Genomic DNA, 20,308 nt, shown 5'->3' with positions numbered 1-20,308 from the left:
TTATTGAGACACAGAGCACGTACCATACCATTCATTCATTTAAAGTGTGTAGTGGGTTTTAGCATATTCATGGAGTTTCACCAGCTTTTCACAGGCTTCGATGCATGCCCCGAGTCATGTAGTGACTGCTAATTACGTAAATGGATTCTAGGTATTTCCTTCTGCAGAATTACTAACACGTGTTCCCTTTACTGCGTTCTCAAAAGTTGCTGCAAGTGGCTTTCTGAACCTGCCTTATATTTTCCGTCTGATTTGGGGTTCCTCTGTCCTGTGTTCACGTGGCCATCAGTCCCCCCTTTTTTGCTTATGTCTGTACTGTACCCGAATTTGATGACAGCGCCCCTTGCTCTGTCTCCTGTCCTTGGCTGTGCCCTTCTGCAGGGGTGCTCCTGCCTGTCTGGAGGCTCCTGCAGCATCTAGCTCAGTGCTTGGCGTATCTGTTGGTCTCAGGCAGTGCTTGTTGAAAGCGTCCACGCTGGTCGTTTCATAGATGTGTTCACAGAGAAGTGACTGTGTCTCCGTATTCTCTTCACCTGCTAGGCTGTGCTTCCTTCCTTGCAGTGAGGCCAGCGGTACAAAGAACGGGCTCTCAGAGCAGGAAAGGATGTTGGGATTTATTTACTTCATCTCCTCAGTTTACAAGTGAGACAGCTTAGTCTGCTGTTGAACACAGCCACTAGCCGCGTGTGACTGTTGAAACTAATTAAAATTGTGCAAAATTAAAAATTCTTTTCTCGGTTGTGCCAGCCACATCTCAGACGCTCAGCAGGCACCCGTGGCTGCTCTGTTGGACAGCGCTGGGGACACCATCCTCTAGGTCCTTGACTTCTCTGAGCCTCAGATGTCTGCTCTGTAAGATGAGGGTGATGTAACACCTTGTTCATAATATGTTCTGGAATTAAGTAGTGCACGTGATGGCTTCAGCACCGTGCCGGGTGTATCGTAGATGCTCAGTAAGCATTGTGCCTGCTGTTTCTGTCATTACCATCATTATTAAGTCACTTGTAAAAGCTGTTTAGTGGCTGCTTGGAACTCTTCCTTTTGCGATCAGTGTTTAGCAAAAAGACTACCAGGGACTTGCTATGTGCCGGGCACTGGGCTGAGTACTGACGGTACAGAGAGAAGCAGAACGTGGCTCTGGTCCTAAGAGAGCCACAAATTGCAGTTCAGTGTGACGGGCCCCGTGTGGTGTGTGGGCTGTGACTGCTCCTCTTGTACCCCACGTCTGACATCTGTGAGGCGCTTGATAATTATTTGTTAAGTGGATGTGAACAAGGTGGGATGGGCACAGAAATTGGTGGGCTCCAAAGGGATGCGAGCCACCTGGAAAGACTTTACAGGGTTGGTGGTACCTGCAGGTGTTACAGAGTAAATAGGGGATTGCCACGTGGACACGGGACGGCAGGCCCTTGCATGCAGCGTGGTCCCAGAAGCGGCCGCCCAGGGGGGGAGATCACGGAGGGCGCGTCTATGAGTAGCGGTCTGACCTGGTCCTGGTGGCACCGGGGCAGTGCAGGCGGCTGTGCAGGGGAGCGGCAGGGACCGGAGCTGGCATCCGGGTGAGGGCAGGCTGGAGGGCTGAGCGTCAGGAGGCAGCCAGCCTCTCAGCTGTAGGGGCAGCAGCAGGGGGCGGAGGGAGAGGATTCGGTGTCAGAAGCTGGGGGCCGAGCCTCACTGCTCCAGGCGGGGACCAGCGGATGCTTTTCACTGACCGTGTTGCTCCCTCTTCCCACACACTCGCTGAAGCAATGCCACAGTAATGGGAGGCAGGAGGCGAGGTGGTTCTCGTTCTTGGAGGCCGCTCGGTTCCTGAGAACATTCCAGAGACGTGTTGCAGAAGTTTCCAGGGAGCATGCAGTTAAGCCCGGCTCCGCTTCCCAGTTCTGTTTTGGCAGGTTTCCCGTGTTTGGCGGCACCACCCGTACAGTGTGACATGTTTCCATAAATGTCCCTCAGGAACACGGGCAGCCCTGCTGTGGTGATTCAAAGCGGTTCTTAGGTTTTGAGAGTGGTAACACCGAGCTGACTGAGAGATCTGTCTCTGAGAGCTGTTTTTCATTTTAACGCTTCAGGCCCTGACCGGATTTGGTGACAAGACACTAAAACCATCATTAAGCTCATCCGTCCATCTTATTAGTACTATCACAATAAAAACTTACTCATGAGATTTCGAGGGTCCAGTCTCCAGCCTCCACGGACCTCCCCGGTCTGCTGATGACTTAATTCTAAATAAAGCCAACTCTGTTGGATTAAGATCCTCCCCATCTATAATAAGTGCCTAAGAGCAGCTTGTATAGGTTCATAAAAGCTATTTTAGGCCAATTAAAAACGAGGCTTTGGTTTCATCCGTTCTTAGGGAAATGTGTGTTTGCTAATAATGGAAAGTTTCTGAAGAACTTAGATTCTTATGGATACCAGGAGGTCATCTCTTCCTAGGCAAGGACTGGATTGAACCTTTCCCAGCTACAGTGTCTTTTTAGAAAGGCAGGGAAACGAAATGAATTGAGCAGTTAGGAGCTTTGCATGCTTTTGGGGTGGGGTGGGGGCGGGGGGTGCTGTGCCTTGCGGTCTGTGGGATCTTAGTTCCCCGACCAGGGATTGAACCTGGGCCACAGCAGTGAAAGCAACTCCTAATCACTGGACCACCAGGGAACTCCCAGCATGGTCTTTGTAAGTCTTCAGGAAATCTAACCTCATTAAATCTTTTAAGAAGGCTTGATCATCCTCATTTTCTAGATGAGGTGGGAGGGTTTAAGTGATACTTCCAAGCTCATGAGATTTCAGCCCAGGTCTGCTTATCTCAGAGTATCTTCCTGTTCTACCACTGTGAACCCAGAAGGGAAAGTTGAGGGAAAACGAAAGGAAAAGAACGAATTGGCTTTTTGAGGAGCCGCCTTTTCTTTTCTGTTGCACCTTTTGGCCACCATCTGTGTCCGTCTGAAAAAGCAGTGTATTGCGTTAATAAGTAGCGGGCCACAGGAGAGCTAGCGGGAGGCTGTCACCGGTAGCTAACGGAGAAGCAGGACAGTGTCCGCCCTGAGGAAACGGAACTGGGACACCTGCCCTGGGTAGCCTGGCCACGTGCTCCAGACCATGGGTGGGATCCACACCTGCTTCTTCATTCTTTCAGCAGAAGCATTGAGCCCCTTCTAGGTCAAGGGCACGGCAGGCAGAGTTTCTTTCTCACAGAGTTTACATTCTAGCTGGAGAGACACACTTAAGAAAGACACTTTCAGGCGAACATAGATGCTCTAAGGAAGTCGATCGGGACGGGGTCCCGCAAACTGGGTGGTCAGGCAGGAGCTCTCTGAGGAGTGACCTTTGACTCCGGGTGTGGGAGCAGCAGTTACAAAGGCGAAGGCAGGAGTGAGCTCAGTGTGTCCAGGGACGGAAGTGAAGCGACCATCTAGGGAGAGCGCTGGGCGAGTGCCACGAGACGCCTGGGAGCCAGGGGCCTTCAAGTGCTGAGAAGGTAGCTCGGGCTGCCCTAGGGGACGGGCTGCGGGGCCAGAGCACAGAGGCCTTTGCAGAAGTCCAGGCGGGAGGCAGCGGCGGCCAGGATCAGGGCACTGGACCCAGCGAAGCGGGCCTGGCAGGTAAGCACCTGCATCTTCAGAGAAGCTCTCGATTTGGATCTGGGTAGAACTCAAGTAGTTCTCAGGGACTTCCCTGGTGGCGCAGTGGTTAAGAATCCGCCTGCCAACGCAGGGGACACGGGTTCGAGCCCTGGTCTGGGAAGATCCCACATTGCCGTGGAGCAACTAAGCCCATGCGCCACAACTACTGAGCCTGCGCTCTAGAGCCCCCAAGCCACAACTGCTGAAGCCCGCACACCTAGAGCCCGTGCTCTGCAACAAGAGAAGCCACCGCAGTGAGAAGCCCGCGCACCGCAAGGGAGAGTAGCCCCCGCTCGCCGCAACCAGAGAAAAGCCCACGCGCAGCAACAAAGACCAAACACAGCCAAAAATCAATCAATCAATCAATCAAATTTAATAAATAAATAAAGTAGTCCTCAAACCACTGTACTCTTAAAAATTATTGAAGGACCCCAAGGAGCATTTTTACGTGGATTATATCTGTCAGTGTTTACCAAATTATACATTAACATGAAAACTTAAATATGTGTTTATTAACTCATTTTAAATTAATGATAATAAACCCACTATACATTAACATTATTTTTATTAAAAATAACTGTATTCTTTCAAAACAAAACAAACCCAATGAAAAGAGTGGCATTGTTTTTCATTTTGGCAAAGACTTTAAGGTCTGGCTTAAGAGAAGTCCCCTGGATTCTCACATCTGCTGCTGTGCTCAGTCTGTTGTGGTGTCACATGTCTTGGAGCCTCTGGGAAGAATGAGTATGAACAAGGCCAATAATGCCTTGATCTCACAAAATGGTTTTGACTTTGAGAGCTCCTGCAAGGGTCATGGGGACCCCAGGATCCCCAGACTGACCACACTTAAAGGACCACTGCTGTAAAGAGAAGTGTCATCAGGTGGCCAGGAGAGGATGACGGTGGGGTGGATTGGGGCAATTCCTGAGGGTCAGGAAGGTGTTTCCTTAGCAGGACCTTGTCGCTGCTTGAAAGCCCTGCACCTTCACAGCCTGTGTACTCTTGAGTCCTGAGCCCTGAGCAGGGAGGAAAAAAGCCATCAGCACCACTGTGGTGGAGCAGAAGCCTGAGGGCTCGCGGCAGGGACCACCTTCCTGCTGCCACCTGCACCAGAGGGCCCTCCAGGATACCTGAAATCTCGTCTTCCATCCTCATGTTAAAAAAGAAAGTAGTTGGGCTTCCCTGGTGGCGCAGTGGTTGAGAGTCCACCTGCCGATGTGGGGGACACGGGTTCGTGCCCTGGTCCGGGAGGATCCCATGTGCCGCGGAGCGGCTGGGCCCGTGAGCCATGGCCGCTGAGCCTGCGCGTCCGGAGCCTGTGCTCCGCAACGGGAGAGGCCACAACAGTGAGAGGCCCGCGTACCGCAAAAAAAAAAAAAAAAGAAAGTAGCATTTAGAGCCACCATTTCTTCGTCACTGACTACTACAGACCAGCCTCACCTGAGCTCTTGAGGCATGAACACAGACCCTAATCCCCTTGTACAGGCAGAGCTAACACCAGGGCCTGTTTGCTGTTGTCAGTGCTGGGCATCATCTTGTTTTTGCCAGAAAGTTATTTTTATTTCCGTGTCAGTGTGATTTTACTCAACTGGGCCCGAGCTTGTCTGCCGTTCCTCTTGCCTCCCCATGTGCGTGAAACATGGTGCCTTTTAATGAAGTTAATGGAAAGATGGGGTTTACTCGATCGCAAATCACTTTACAGCAAGAGTGACCAAGAAACTCATTTGGTTTACACAAACCAAGTCTGCGTTGCCCACTTTCCACAATTTTCTACTTATTTTTTTCTATAAATTCTTTTCTCACTTTAGTAAGGTTATTTGATAGAGGAAAATCCAATGAGCAAAGGTTTCTATTGTTGTTTTTGCTATTTACATCATTTTTCAGTTTAGCCGTGTGGTTTTTATAAAGAAAAAATACATGGAAAATTTCATAGAAATGTTTTGTACTGATTCTAAACCATTTTATGACATTCATATTTTAATCCTTGAAATTTAAATGAACCATTTATGTTTAAAAATATGTGACCATTTGGATGGTGATAAGGACATTAATTTGTATTTAACGCAAAGAGAAATCAGTCTGTAAAATAATTTCTCAACGTGGAACAGTTTCTGATGAGCATTTTCTGCTTGCCCTGTTTTTAGGCCTTCTTCCTGGTCTATGCTCTGGGATGTCTAAGTATCTACTATGAGAAGGTAAGATGTTTTATTCAGACACAGTCCACTTAAAATTTCCCTGATGTGAGCTTCCCTGGTGGCACGGTGGTTGAGAGTCCACCTGCCGATGCAGGGGACGCGGGTTCATGCCCCTGTCCGGGAGGATCCCACATGCCACGGAGCGGCTGGGTCCGTGAGCCATGGCCACTGAGCCTGCGCGACCGGAGCCTGTGCTCCGTAGCGGGAGAGGCCACAACAGTGAGAGGCCCGCGTACCGCAAAAAAAAAAAAAAAAATTTCCCTGATGTTAAAAGCAGGTTGTAGTAATTTTCATTGCTTTAATACAAATGTGTCCACTTTCACTGGATAAAATTGGAATTGAATTTTTTCTCTAAGTTTAGGCTTTGGGTCCTGAATTGGGATTGTTCAGGCAAAAGCCAGCTTTGACCCTTTCAGACTGAATTTCATTCCCAGAGACTAGGAGGATAGCAGTATCTTCTATAATGATCAGGAAATCTGTCAGAGCAGTACCAAAAATGAACAGCAAAAATAGAAACTACCCGTGTCTTAGCACCTGCTTCGGTAAAGGCTGTGAGTTAGGAACTTTATATGCAGTACTTCTAGTCCTCAACTTGCGCCTGTAAAGACTTTTATAGACGGGGTAACTGAAGCTGAGGAAGCACGTAACTCACCCAGGGTCACACAGCTGGTCTGGTTAGAATTCGTATTTGAACCTATGTCAGGACAGCTCCAAAGCCCATGATTTTGTGCTGTATCCTGCTGCCCTTAGCAGAACGTTAATCCCAGTGCTTGCCTCCTAGTAGAGGAATTGGGTGGAAGGCGAGACTTCACCGTACACTTTTGTACTTCTTGAATTTTGGCCCATGTGAATACAATACCTGTTCAAAATAATTCACGTGAAATTAAAATTAAGATGAAAAAGGTAAGCAGAACATTAGAACAGAGAAAATACATTTTATTCTGTTGTTGGGGGTACGTATTTTGTCATTCATCCGCTTCTAACTGTGTAAGTCCCCTTCATGAGTATCCCAGTGGTTTGGAAACGGGTGTCTGGCTGACGGGTGACCCATTGTCTGAGAGGGGGGCCGACCTTAGCCCACCCCACCTCCTCCCCTGGGCCTTCACTGACATTTGTCGGGGCGTTCCAGCTGCTCCGTAGAACCCTCAGCCTCTGAAACTCGGTGGGCTGTCCAAGCCAGAAGTTCAGCCTTCTCCACAAGACTGTTGCTTGTTTTGGAGGGCAGTGGATTTCAAGACCACACACACATGGAGTTTCCACCTTAGGAACAACCGGTTGTTTTGTTTTGTTTTTTTAAAGGAGAAAAGAAAAAACAAAAAAACCCCAACTCTAGCTCATACTTATGGTGTTAAAATCTCAGACTGAGACAAACTGAGCAAGTCTCATTGAGTGACCGATCCGTAAACCAACTAACTGAAGGACTGGCCGTTTTAGTCAGCACTGAAATGAAGCGGAAAACCTTCCAAACTTACCTGGTCTTTCCTGTTGTGTTTTTGTGTTGGCACATCAGAATGTTCTCTGAACCGTTCTCAGTGTCTTCAAGTCCGACCTTAGCAACAAAATTCCCTTTGAAGCAGTTGGATTACTGACTTGTGCCTTGCGATAAATGTTCTAGTTTCAAAGACTAAATGGAACATCTTTTTGTAAAAATGTTACAGAATTATTTTTGGCTTTTCTGAACGTGGCCTGACAAACCGCAGCTACCCATTAGGGTCTGTGCGTGCTGCAACGTGCGCCCTCTGGCTTTGGTGGGCACCCGGCCCGCCCCCATTCCTCTGCCTGGACTGTTCTCCCACCAGCAGCCCCTCCGCTGCCCTCCCCCGCTTCGCTTGGCTGTTTCCAGTCTGCAGGGTTGCTGTCTCAAGGGGGCCTCTCACAGGTCCTCTGGGGCAGTGCTGTCCAGTAGAAATATGATGGGAGCCTCAGATGGGAGCCACATGCGTAGTTTTAAATTTTCTGGTAGACACATTAAAAAAGTTTTTTCTTAAAAGTCAGCTGAAATTGATTTACATTATTTACATAGTATATTTAACCCAACATATTTAAAATTGCTGGGATAATTTATATTCTTTTTTTCATTCTCAGTTTTGAAATTCAGTGTTTTTTTTACACTGGCAACACATCTAAGTTCAGAGGAGTGGCTGGCTGCTGCCACACTGCACAGCACAGGTCTGGATCTTGTGGTTAAACCCTTTGTCATGGGCACCGTGTTTGTTTATCTTCTGCTCACACTTAGTATAGATGTTGTTGATTCACCGGCTGGGTAATGGGTGGATACATATGTCATAATGCTTTGTTTTCCCCCAACAACCGTAGGAGCCTTTAACGATTGTGAAGCTCTGGAACGCCTTCCGCATAGTTCAGCCTACGTTCAGGACTACATACATGGCGTACCATCACTTCCGAAGCAAGGGCTGGGTGCCCAAACCGGGACTTAAGTACGGAACTGATTTGCGTAAGTGATTCTTGGCTTGGCAGGTGTGAGCACCAGGGTTCACATCAGATCCTGGGGTGAAAATCGAATCGGTTATATGTGCTGTTGCTGTTTTTTCCTGAGATGATGGATGTCCTCCTGCCTTAGATAATCGTGTTTGGATCGGGGTGGAGGGTATGTTTTCCTCTTTTCCGCTCTGAGATCTTAGAAGAGAGTCCACAGCCCCTACCCCCGCCTCTCATTAGTGTGTGATCGTGTGATGTAGGGCAGTCCCTTATCTTCTGGGGTAGTCTCACCTGTCAGATTGTGTGCAATGCCATTAATAATCATTGTAGAACTGTGGTGATAATCACAGCTGACATTTATTGAGCCCTTATTGTGTGCCAAGCATTGTAGGAGACGGTTGACCTGCACGACCTCGTTTAATCCTAATAGCAGTTCTACGAGATCAGAGCTCACCATCCTCGTTTTTCTGATAGGGAGACTGAAGTTGTGAGAGAAAGGGTCATTTGCCCCTAAAAGTTTCCCGGGTCAGTAACTCACAGGCCTGGGCTTTGAATGCTGGAGCCCAGGTCCTTGGAAACTTCTACACAGTACTGCCTCCCTCATCTTTATTTATAGGAGGGAGTCGGGACCCGGTGAGCACCTCATTCACCAGATAATTGCTCAGGGTCTTGTGTGAGCCAGATCTTCTTAGGTGCCAGGAACACAGAGGTGCACAAGACAGACAAAACTGCCTGGGTGGAGCTGCTCACGTGCTGGGGCGGGGCAGGGGTGGGGAACAAACAAGTAAACACCTAAATACGTACTGTAATTTCAGGGTACTAAGAAGAATAAAGCAGAGTAAAGGAACAGAGAGTAAAAAAGAAACTTAGGGTGGTTAGGAAAGGGACTCTCTGAAAAGATGTGCCCCAAACAACAACAGAAACGTGACTACAGTGAGGGAACAGGTCACTTGACAGTCTGGGGAAGAATACCCGAGGCACAAAGGAGCAGCCAGTGCAAAGGCCCTGAGGCAGGACTTAGGAGCAGCACAAGGACAGTGCGTCTAGAACTTAGAGGTCCGAGGGGGAGAGTGATGTGAGGTGACATCTGGGTAAGATCACGTGGGGCTGGGCAAAGACTCGGGATGTTATTCTGGTTATTGGAAGTCCTGGGAGATATTGAGCAAAGGAGTGACATATTCGGTAACTTGATTTAGTGGGACCTTTGTGTACTTTCTTACTAATAGACGGCGGGGGGCGGGGGGCAGGGGACGGGAATGGAAGCAGAGGGAGTAGTTAGGGAAGCTGACCTGACCAGCTCTGCAGACAGAATGATCAGGACCAGCTCGAGATTAGTTTGCCAGGTTTCCAGATGATTGCGTGGCCCACAGGTCACAGCGTTTCAGTAAGTGACGTAGCTGTTGCACTGCCGCCACTGGCTCCCCGTCCTGCTCTCCTTTTCCTGCCCTGTGAGAATAGCCGCTCCGTGTGAGCGCTTGGCAGGCCAGTGTGCTCACCGAATGGGTGAAACCTGAGCAGAACTTTCCAGTCGGCCAGGCCACAGTGATGCGCTCTGAGGAGGTAGGGGTAACGGAAAGAGCTCTCCGGGCTCACACCGGTTCCATGTCTTACTACCTGTGTGACCTCAGGGAGGTCAGTTCATCTCTCTGAGCTTCCGTTCACTCATCATGTAACATGGATAACAACATCTTTATAAGACAGCATCTTCTTTATAAAAAATAAAAACAAAACGTTGCCAGGGGGAGGGACCTCTGTTGAGTGCCTTGTAAGCATACCTTATTGCGTGTGTTTTCAGTACTCAAGCCGTATTTGTGGATGGTGAGTAGAGAAAACTTTCCGCATTTAAAAATAAACTGCCTTATAAGGCTGGATGAAAGGACAGACAGATGGACAGAGTTTTAAAAAGAAAAGAAATACATCAGCTGCTGTTTCCCAGCCCCCCAAGGGCTTTGCCCCAGGAGGGGACATGTATCGTGCCCTTGGAGCTGCTTGTGTGATTAGCGTGAGACCAGGTTTCTGGCCCAGCAGTGCCATGAAGGGTGTCTTCACGTCTCCTGCTTTAGGGAGAATTCAGGAGCTGCGCTAGCCTGGGGTGAGAAGAGCAGCTTCCTAAACTTGACCTCTTCTCCAGGCATGGCTACATGGTGCTGCTGGTCTTTTAACAGTATCATTTTAATTTTGAAGGCCAGTGACGTGATCACACATACCCTAGAACTGCCGACACAGGCTACGCCCAGGACGTGCTCCCTTAACAATTGTTTCTGCTCACAGAGGTAATGACTCATGACAAAGGGCCCTTAGGAAATTCACATCTTATCAGGGAAACCCTTCCCTTGACTAAGTCTTGCAGCCAATCAGATTTCATTCCAGGAGCAGCGCTTGGAACAGGTGATAAGATCTCAAATCAGGCACAGCTGCCCGGCCAGTTGACCTTGATTGCCCTGTGCTGAAAACCAGGCCAGAAATCACTTGGGAGCCTTTCCGTACATCCCCCCCACCCCAGAAGCTGCTGCTGGCTCGTATGGTGACCAGGTGCCAAAAGCACCAGGTGCCTTGGTGCTTTTCTTCTCCCGTCTTATTTCATCTTCACGCTCCGTGAGCCGTGTGGCGCTCACCTCCTTCAGTAGCTGAGGAAATTGAGGTTTCAAAGGGTCAGGGGAGTTGCCGAGGGTCCCGCAGCTGGTAAGTACAGAGGTTAGGGCTGTTTGGGTCCCGGCTCTGTGTACTTCCCACCACACCTGACTAACATTGCCAGCCAGAAAGCCGAAAACCAACTCCAGCCTTCTATTTTTGTCTTACGCATTCCCACCCATTCCAATTTTGGGTCCACGTGGACTGAGTTTGACCATGTGATTCCCCAGCTCCCTGCAAATTAGAAGTTGCAAAACAGGTAGAAGGAGGGGAGCCGTTAGAAGCCAGCAGAGTTACAGGATGTCCAGAGAAGAACCATCGCTGGTCGTGGCATCGGCCCAGAGCTGGTGGCTGGCTCTGCCCCCGGGGAGAGGCACTGGGGCCCTGTGCTCCTCACAGAGCAGGGAGGTGCACCTTCCTCCCATCCCCATCTTCAGTTCTTTCCCAAGCCACCCTCTTGGCTTATTCTTCTAATCAGACTTTAAATGTTTTTGTTAACATTTTCCACATTTGCACACATAATCCGTATTAAATCATAAGTGTTTTTGCATGTAACTCCAGAGAATATTCTCCTCCATAATTATGGCATCATATAATACCTAAGAGAAATCAGAATTATTCATTAATATTAATCAGAATAATTAACAATTCATTATTGATTTTTCATTAATATTAATTAATTATTCGGTAATACAATATCATCAAAAATATCCAGTCCATATTTCAGTTTTCCCACTTGTCCCCACAATGTCTTTTGTGGCCGTTTGGTTTTTGATTTTTTTGACAGGCTCCACTCAAGATTCATTTGTCACATTGAGTGCATTTACCACTTTTAGTTTCCTAGGGAGGCCATGAGAAATGACCACAAACTGGGGACCTAAAGCAGTAGAAGGTCTAGAGGCCGGAAGTCTGAAACCACGGCATTGGCGGGGCCGTGCTCCCTCCGTTCCTTCCCGCTTCCAGTTTCTGGTGGCGCCAGCTGTTCCTTGGCTGTGGCTGCATCCCTCCAATCTCTGCAAAGATCCTTTTTCCAAATAAGGTCACATTCACAGGTCCCAGGGATTGGGACGTGGACATATCTTTTGGGGGCCACCATTCAACCACTGCAGTCTCTTCAGTCTTTTTTAATCTAAAAGAGTCCCTCCACCTGTTTGTTTTCTGTGACGTTGACTTTTTTTGAAGAGTCCCGTAGGGTGTCCCACAGTCTAGGTATGTCTGATCACTTCCTCATGGTTAGATTCGGGCTTGCCGTTTTTTTGCAAGCACGGGTGATGTGTGTCCTCACTGGGCCACGTCCAGGGGTGCCTGATGTCAGGTTGTCCTACTGCTGGTGATGCCGTTTTTTATTGTATTTTATTTTTATAAAAATAATTTTTTTTATTTTTAAAATAGGGCCGCCATTGTCGGGTGTCTGTGCGTTTCCTTTTGTAGTTCACAAGTGACTTGTAGGGTGACACTGAATATCTGGTTCCCTAGTAGTTAACAGTGGTTGCCCCAATTGATTACTGCCCTGATCGCTGTGTTCTGACTCTGTCATTCCTTCCGCACGTCACGTCTGGTGTTAGTGTAAGAAAGCACGTTTCCTCTCTTCTCCCTCTTCGTTCAGACTTTATTTTTAAATACCCACTATTTCTTAGACTTCTGAAGCTTTCATCTTTCTACCTGGGAGGCATTTTTGTAAAACTGTTTCATTTTCCCCTCTGAATACAGTTATCATCGTAATCTCTGTTTATCATGGGTGACTCTTCGAGCACCTCCACCTGCTTTATTACCCCCATTTTCCGTAAGGAGATTGAAACGTAAGTGTCATCATACGGCCTTGGCACTGCTGAGCCTTGAATTGGGGTCTGACTGATGCCATGTTTATGCTTTTAACCCCCAAGCTGCACCCCCATCGTAGTCAGGCATCTGAATGGCCTGAGTTGGGGGTCGGAGCTGCTTTCAAGCTGTGTCACTTTCCAGATGCATCTTAGGCGAAGGATGTGTAACTGATCATAGATACTAGCGTATGAAGGCTAGAGAAGATTTTAATTTCCCCTCATGTCTTCATTTTATGATTTTGGAGACTGAGGCTCAGGGAAGTTAATAATGTGTTTAAAGCGACACCATTAGGAGTGGCGGAGATCAGGCCAAAACAGAGCCCCGAATTCAGCTCATCCCAGTACAGGGTCTCCTTCCACTGCACCACATCCCCAGAAACTGAGAAATGGGTGTTTAGATATTTACTTAAATGTGGGCCCTTACACAGTGAATTTGAGCTGACTTGCCAAATACTTTAAATACAATTTAAATAGGAAATATGTTCATAAGAAGGAAAGGTGACCATGGAAGATATACGTGAAGGGTTACTGTATCATCCATTGGGTCCTAAACTTGTTCTGACCTCGTGGTGCGTGAGCTAAAGGGAAACGTGATTAAATACCGGGTTTATGCCCAAAAGGAAAAGTTCTGCCACTTCCTCAAAGGAAACAAAGCTTTTCTGCCTTGGTTTTTGCACAAGCTCACGGATATAATTGTTAGTTAAGGTAATTCCTGCGGCTGTAGTTACATATAAATTCCAGATTTCATGGGCTTAATTAACACTAGAAGTTAATTCTGTTCATGTGAAATCCAACGCCAGTGTCTGAGTGGTAGGTGGACCAACTCCCACAGGGACTGCAGGGGCCCGGCTTCTTCTTGTGGTCCCACGAGCTTCACTCAGCCTCACAAAGGAACAAGCACAGGGGAGGGTTTTCTGGGCCAATCAGGAAGTGCCCCGGGACACACAGCCACTCCTTGCTGCCTGGGAGGCTGATATGGTGTCTCTCACGTGCCTGGAGAGAGAGCAAACGGATCTGGTGGGCAGATCTCCGCACCCTGCCACAGGCTGTGCGCCCCCGAGGGCTCGCCTGCACTTCCACGGTCCACGGTAGACCCCGGCCAGCCACTCTGACCTCCACAGACTGAATGAGGTGGGCAGGCGGGTCTCCGAGTGGCGTGTGTGCTTATGTGACTTTTGCCCCACTTGACTTTGAATTTCCTAAAAGTAGGCATGAGTCTCATTCATCTTTAGCACCAGCACCTATCCTGTACCGGCCAGAGGAGCTCAGACCCTGAATGACGATTCAGAAGATTTGAAACGAATAACTGAATGTTGGTCCTCATTATACCAACTTGACATGCTTGACATGATTTCACACTCTCTCTGGAGAGTGTAAGACAAGAAACAGGACAAAAATTGCTTATACTTGGATTTGGAATTCATTTGTGGGGTGCAGGTGGGACGAGGGTATTAGGGTCTTGGCAACAGATTTGCTTTGCTAATTTTTGTTCCAGAGGAAAAAACAGTTTGGGTTTTAAAAATAGACCACAGGGTGTATTACAGGTTACCCACATAGAGAGCACTGGGTGTTTGAAGAAGAAAATACTTTATAAGTATAAAATGAGACTTTGATTTCGCGTGGTTACACGTTTTCTTTCTTTTTCTTTGCAGTGTTGTATCGAAAAGGCCCTCCATTTTACCACGCAAGGTTTGGAGTGATTTTTTTTTTATTGGAGTATAGTTGATTTACAGTGTTGTGTGTGTTTCTGCTGTACAGCGAAGTGATTCCGTTACACATACACATATATTCATTCTTTTTTAGTTTCTTTTCTCATTTTGGTTATCACAGAATAATTGAGTGGAGTTCCCTGGGCTATGCAGTGGGTCCTTGTTGGTTATCTATCTTGTACATATTAGTATGTGTGTGTTCATCCCAAGCTCATGATTTATTGGAGTGATTTGTAAATAAGTTAATGGCTTAAAGTGACAGGAGGAAATTTCTGAGCCCCAATTTAATTTTCAGAGGCACACAAATAATTAGGGTCAAATTCCTCCTGGTTTAATAGGAATAGATACTATATGTCTGTCCCTTATAAGTTGAAGTTGTTACACTATCTATAAAATAAATAGGTCAGGATAATTTATGTTTTAGCGTTAAACATTGAGTCAATCTATGCAGTTACTACTATATAGTAATTATTCATCTTCATATCAGTGAGTGTTATTATCTAAACAGTTGAGTGAATTCACGGGTTTCACGCTGGGAGAAATATTTCTGTTCCTTTCCTGTAAGTGCTGAATCAGGCTTAGAGTTTGTAATGTAAAGTGTGAGTTTTTCATTAGTACTTTTCCCAGTAGTAGTCTAGGGGAATTCAGGATCAGATGCTGTGTGTTTTATTTTCTGTATTTTCGTTCTTGGTAGGACAAACAATGTTATTTTTATTTTATTTTAATATTTATTTATTTATTTTATTTTTGGCTGCATCGAGTCTTAGTTGCGGCACGCGGGATCCTCCGCTGCGGTGCGTGGGCTCCTCGTTTGCGGGGCTCGGGCTTCTCTCTAGTTGTGGTGCTTGGGCTCCAGAGCACGTGGGCTCTGTAGTTGTGGCACACGGGCTCTCTAGTTGTGGCCTGCATGGTCAGTAGTTGCGGCACGCGGTCTTATTTGCCCCGCGGCATGTGGGATCTTAGTTCCCTGACCAGGGATCGAACCCACGTCCCCTGCGTTGGAAGGTGGATTCTTAACCACTGGACCACCAGGGAAATCCCAAACACTGTTCTTTGTAAATGGGTTGACTTCATGTTTTTTATTTTTAAAACACCTTTGCCTTGTTTTCCAGTTACTCTGTCATCATCGAGCTGGTGGATGACCGTTTGGAGGGTTCTCCTCGCAGACCTCTCAGCTGGCGGTCCCTGGCTGCCTTGAGCAGAGTTTCAGTCAGTGTCTCCAAGGTAACACCGCATCAGCTCTGGGGTTCACATGTCATTTAAATGGTTGGATTTTTCGTCTTAATTGTGGTAGAAGCATAAAAGTCACGTGTAGGGACCGCAGAGCATTTATGTGAACGAAGCTCTGGAAGCTGGTCCTCCTCTCCGTTTTTCCCCCCACCAGCTGGTGCACAGCTCCAGGGATGGAGCTCCGAGGTTTCCCATGGTGATGGGTGTCAGTGGCCATTGCCTTCCTTCCTGGGGGCAAGCCCAACCAGCACGTGCTCAGAATCCACTCCCACTCATTCACAGAGGACTCAAAAAACATTGACGTGTTTGTTTTCATAGGTAGCAGGTCTCTCAAAGAGAGAGAGGAAGGGAATTAATATTTATCGCTAAACACCTTATGTCTTTTCTCACTACCCTGTTATTATCCTCATCCAAAGGGTGAGGAATCAGAGTCAGAGATGTTGGGTGACCAATCCAAGAGCACACAGCTCATGAGCAGAGCTGGGATTCAAACCCAGAGCCACGTGACTGCCCCACCTGTGTTCTCCGCTATCCCACTGCCGTCAAGCTAGGAGGGACATTTCGTCGCATACCAGGACTACGAAGAATGAAAGTTTTGTGTGTTCTCTGTTACTCAGTAACTCTCTGAGTTCTCCTTCCCACAGCTGCTGGAGGCGTGCAGGGCGCTGAGGCCGGAAGGGCCAGCAGGGCCAGATGGCAGCTGCCTGGGCGCAGGCTGCGTTGCTTAGGCTTTATCCTGTGCAAGTAACTTTGTCCTAGAGAAATAGGGGTCTAAACTGTTTGCAGTATTGAATATTTTAAATGCTGTGTTTATAATCAGCATATGTGCTCTGTTTGCATTCTCCTGCCGTGTCAACGATGACTGAACGGCAGGTGTTTGGTCCAGAGTGGGGACTGGTTACGTTCCCGGGAGGAAACGGACATGCTTTGTGAGCTTCGAGTAGCACACACTGAGAGGGGGTGGAGGCGGCTGCGTTTCCTGCCCAGATTTGGATTTGTTTTGTGGGATACGGAGTTTGTTTTTCATGTCTCAATAGGAATTTATGCTGTGCTATTTGATTAAACCCTCCACCATGACTGACAAAGAAATGGAGTCACCAGAATGTATGAAACAAATTAAAGTTCAGGTAGGTGAACTCGGAAACAAATTCATGTCGTCACAAAGGCTCTGCCCAGCATATCGCGTCCCTTGGAACCTGTGGTCCCGAGACAGGACGGGAAAAGCGTCTCGCCTCGGCAACGAGAGCCCTCTCAGGTCCTTCCCCTCTGAACCCAGCCTCGCTCCCCCTTAACCCTGTGGCCCCTTGTCCTGTGATGTCCTCTGGTTTCCGCCCCTGCCGGGAGCAGCCCAGACCTCTCCTGGGTCTCGGCCCCTGAAACAATAAGGGTCAGTGTTGGCTCGCCACCTCCTTGAACATCTTGTCTGGCTGCTGGGGGCCTGTGTTGGGCTGAGGCTCCCGCATCTTCCTGGCGGGATTTTCTCTGCCGGCACTGCCGACCCGCCATCCAGTTGCCCATCCCGCAGCAGGCCAGCCGTTGGTCCCCAGGGCCCAAGCGCCTCGTCCCCCTGTTTATCCTGCTCACACCCAATGGCTCAGCTCTTCATAAAATGCCAGTCGAGACCCACGTCTCCCTTCCCCGTGCTGCCCCAGACACACCGGCACCGTCACAGACCTGGTACTGTGTTGAACGGTGGGTTCGCACCAGCACTCCTGTTCCTGAAATGTGCTGGTAGGAGACCACAGCAAGGGTAGCTCTTAAAATCTTGGGGTGATTACTGTAGATGCTGTAGATGTTTCCACATAAGGTTTGTTTGCTACATTCACATTTCTCCAAATGTTTAGTTACAAGGAATGGGGAGCAGGTATCATCCTTGTACAGACAGCTCTCTACAAAATGTCTCTGCGATGCTGTGTGCCTGGCCTGTTCACGTTCGTTCATTTCTGTTTTTGCAATTCAGTCACCTTTGTATTTTGATTGGTTACAGGAGGTGATTCTAAGCCGTTGGGTTTCTTCACGGGAGAGGAGCGATCAAGACGAACTTTAACAACTCAGCCTCAGGTTTCTGATTTCACCAGCAAATATTACTGAGTCTCCTGTATAAGCCAAGTTCAGGGCGAGGTAAAGAGTCCTTTTATTGTAATTGCCCATTAATGTAAAAGTTTTAAAGAGCGTGGCACTCCCAGCACCGGAAAGTGTTAGTGTGTTAAAAATTGAAATTACCCAGGGAAGAAGAGCCCTGTGCGGGGACTACAGGTTCTGTCCTTGGATCGGTCACTCACTGACCCCGGGCCTCTCGCCTCAGGGCCTCGTCCTTTCTGCGAGGGGGCTGGACTAGGCCAGTCCCAAGAGGACCCTCCCAGCAACAGGCAACTTCTGTTACTCTCTGATTTTACCTGAAATGGTAGTTTCTCTCCAGGGGGCTCTGCAGTGTTCAGGGCACCACTAGGCACCTGCCTCTCTCATTACCCACGTCCAATCTGTCCTGGAAGAGGGGCCTCTGTCCACAGGTCTCCAGCTCTCCAGGAACTTCAGCCAATTTCGCAAACATGGGAAATTCCATTCACTGTCTACCAAGGATTTCTGTATCATAGGAAGCATTTTAAAACACATTACCTCATTATTTAATTCTCAGTGAACTTATTGGTGGGCACGTTGTGTAGAGTACACAACAACATTGTACAGGATGAGATAAGAATTGTATCTTGCTTCACTGAACTCGTTATAAAATAAAAATATGTGGTGAAACAATGATTGGAGATATATAGTGAATGCAATTAATATATGGTAAAACACAGTAAACGAAGCCCTTTTTTAAATTGTTTAGATGACAATGAAGAGTTGCCTGAGGGGCAGCGGGGAGTGGGGGGGGATGGGCGGAGGGGACGGTGAACAATGTCTGAGATCCACCCAGCGCCCAAATTCACATCACTGGCCGGCAGCCTTCTCCTTGACACCAAGTGCCCCAGAAGCGGACGGCTGAGAACCATCTTGGGAAGCTGTGGGATGAAAACACCAAAATGGGCCTCTGTTTGCATTCCCTCGACCTTGGGCTTAGAGCTCCTGATGCCTGAAGATTCTGCTTGAGGTTGAGTGTTTAAGGGGTTGCTTCTCTTCTCCTCACGATACCGCTCTGGCAGCCAGACCGTTTCGTCGGCGTGATCTGCGTCTTACAGATTTGGAGTCCAGGTGGTGGAGCTCCCCTTCCTTCCCTGTTTCAGACCAGTAAGGCCCATCCGTTTGAAGGAGCCTGTGGCAACCTTCTTGCTCTTCATCAGTGATGAGAATAGTTGGTCAGCATTTTTACCGTCCACCTTGCTTACTCCAGGCTCCTTACACCACAGAAGACTTGGCTTTGAATCACCACTTTATCAAAACCTTGAAAGTCAGCAAAAAATTTCAAGAGCCGTTTCTTTCCTATTTCATTCATCATTTGTGATGACACTCGTTTCCAAGCCTAATCAGTGCATCGAATGCCTTTATGGTAAAAACTCTGCCATGAATCCTTCATCAAAGTTCAGTCACCCTGTCAGCTCTCCAGGTACTGTATCATCAGCTGATATGCTTTGAAGGTTGCGGTGACTCCTTGGAATAACGGCTACATTAAAGGTGTGTGAAAGCGGAAAGACCACAGTTATTATCCGTAACTGAAAGCTCTAGAAGGATGCCTAGAAGCATCGTCTTCCGTCAAAGAAGCCTTGTGTGAAAGATTCTCCTGCGTCATGTGTATGGTTTGAACACCGTGTAGCAGGCCATGCGCTTTGTTTTCAAAAAAAAAAAAAAGCTCAGGTTCATCAAGATTGGAAATTTGCTCTGCAGTACAGCCACCTTCGGGAATCTCAGGGGTTCACTGGGGGAGCTGCTGCAGCCTTACATGCAGCTGCAGTCAGGCTTACATAACTCTCCCAGACCTTCCAGGCTGGCTTGAAAACCGAAGTCCGCCACCAAATCCTCATTCCCCGTCACTTTTCTAACTCTCCATCTGTACCAGCGTGTGCTCAGCGGCATCACGCTGACTGGCCGTGCATCCTCCATACACGAATCTCACTAGCTTGATAAAATAGCTCCCATGCTCCAGAAGACTGCGAGACTTTGTGGAACCCACGCATTTCACAAGTTGTGCTTTGTCACCCACCCAATGCAAAAACCATACACAGGAAAGGGACGCACGTACTTGGCCGAGGTTGTATCTTTTATATGATCACCCTTCTCAGTAGACTGTCGCTCCAGCTTTTTTTCCTAACAGAGGGGATTTCCTCAGCCTCTGAAACTCACCTGCTTTCTTCATGGACTTCTTCACTTCCAGAGGAGACAGTTTCACCTAATGAAGTGGGGAAAGTGAGGTGGTAACACACTAAACACCTAAACAGCGTACGTTCCCGGCAGTCGGCTGAGACAGCGGCGTGTGCTGCGGCCTCTGTTCGGTTCAGACACTCAGGACCTGAGTGATCTCGCTGTGGGCTCTTACGTATTCGTCATTTTTCACTTGGATCGCCAATATGGGCTAATGTTTTTTTGCAAACCATTACAGCCGATATTTGGATAGTGAGAGTCGAGATGGGGCAGATACCTCTGTGTTCTTGTTTAGCCCGTAGCAGCCTCTGAGTTCAGGGAGTGGGACGCTCCACAGGAGGAATAGGGAGGCTCAGAGGTGTGGCCGCCGTATG

The 20,308-nt window shown here is 48.1% G+C and overlaps 1 protein-coding gene across 3 annotated transcripts in view; it reads left to right on the top strand.

Moving 5' to 3' along the window:
- TSEN2 (tRNA splicing endonuclease subunit 2) overlaps window positions 1–17,688 on the top strand; it is a 32,267-nt gene extending 14,579 nt beyond the window's left edge. For all 3 annotated transcript variants that reach the window (XM_065885523.1, XM_065885522.1, XM_065885521.1), the window contains 6 exons: window positions 5,762–5,812; window positions 8,129–8,267; window positions 14,355–14,391; window positions 15,524–15,635; window positions 16,679–16,768; window positions 17,629–17,688. In XM_065885523.1, coding sequence (XP_065741595.1) covers window positions 5,762–5,812; window positions 8,129–8,267; window positions 14,355–14,391; window positions 15,524–15,635; window positions 16,679–16,768; window positions 17,629–17,688 — 489 coding nt within the window. The remainder of the gene's footprint in view (window positions 1–5,761; window positions 5,813–8,128; window positions 8,268–14,354; window positions 14,392–15,523; window positions 15,636–16,678; window positions 16,769–17,628) is intronic.
- Window positions 17,689–20,308: the final 2,620 nt, after the last annotated feature.

Source organism: Phocoena phocoena, chromosome 10 (assembly GCF_963924675.1).
Source record: "Phocoena phocoena chromosome 10, mPhoPho1.1, whole genome shotgun sequence".
NCBI classification, from domain to species: domain Eukaryota; kingdom Metazoa; phylum Chordata; class Mammalia; order Artiodactyla; family Phocoenidae; genus Phocoena; species Phocoena phocoena.
This window is presented reverse-complemented; position numbering and strand designations above follow the sequence as displayed.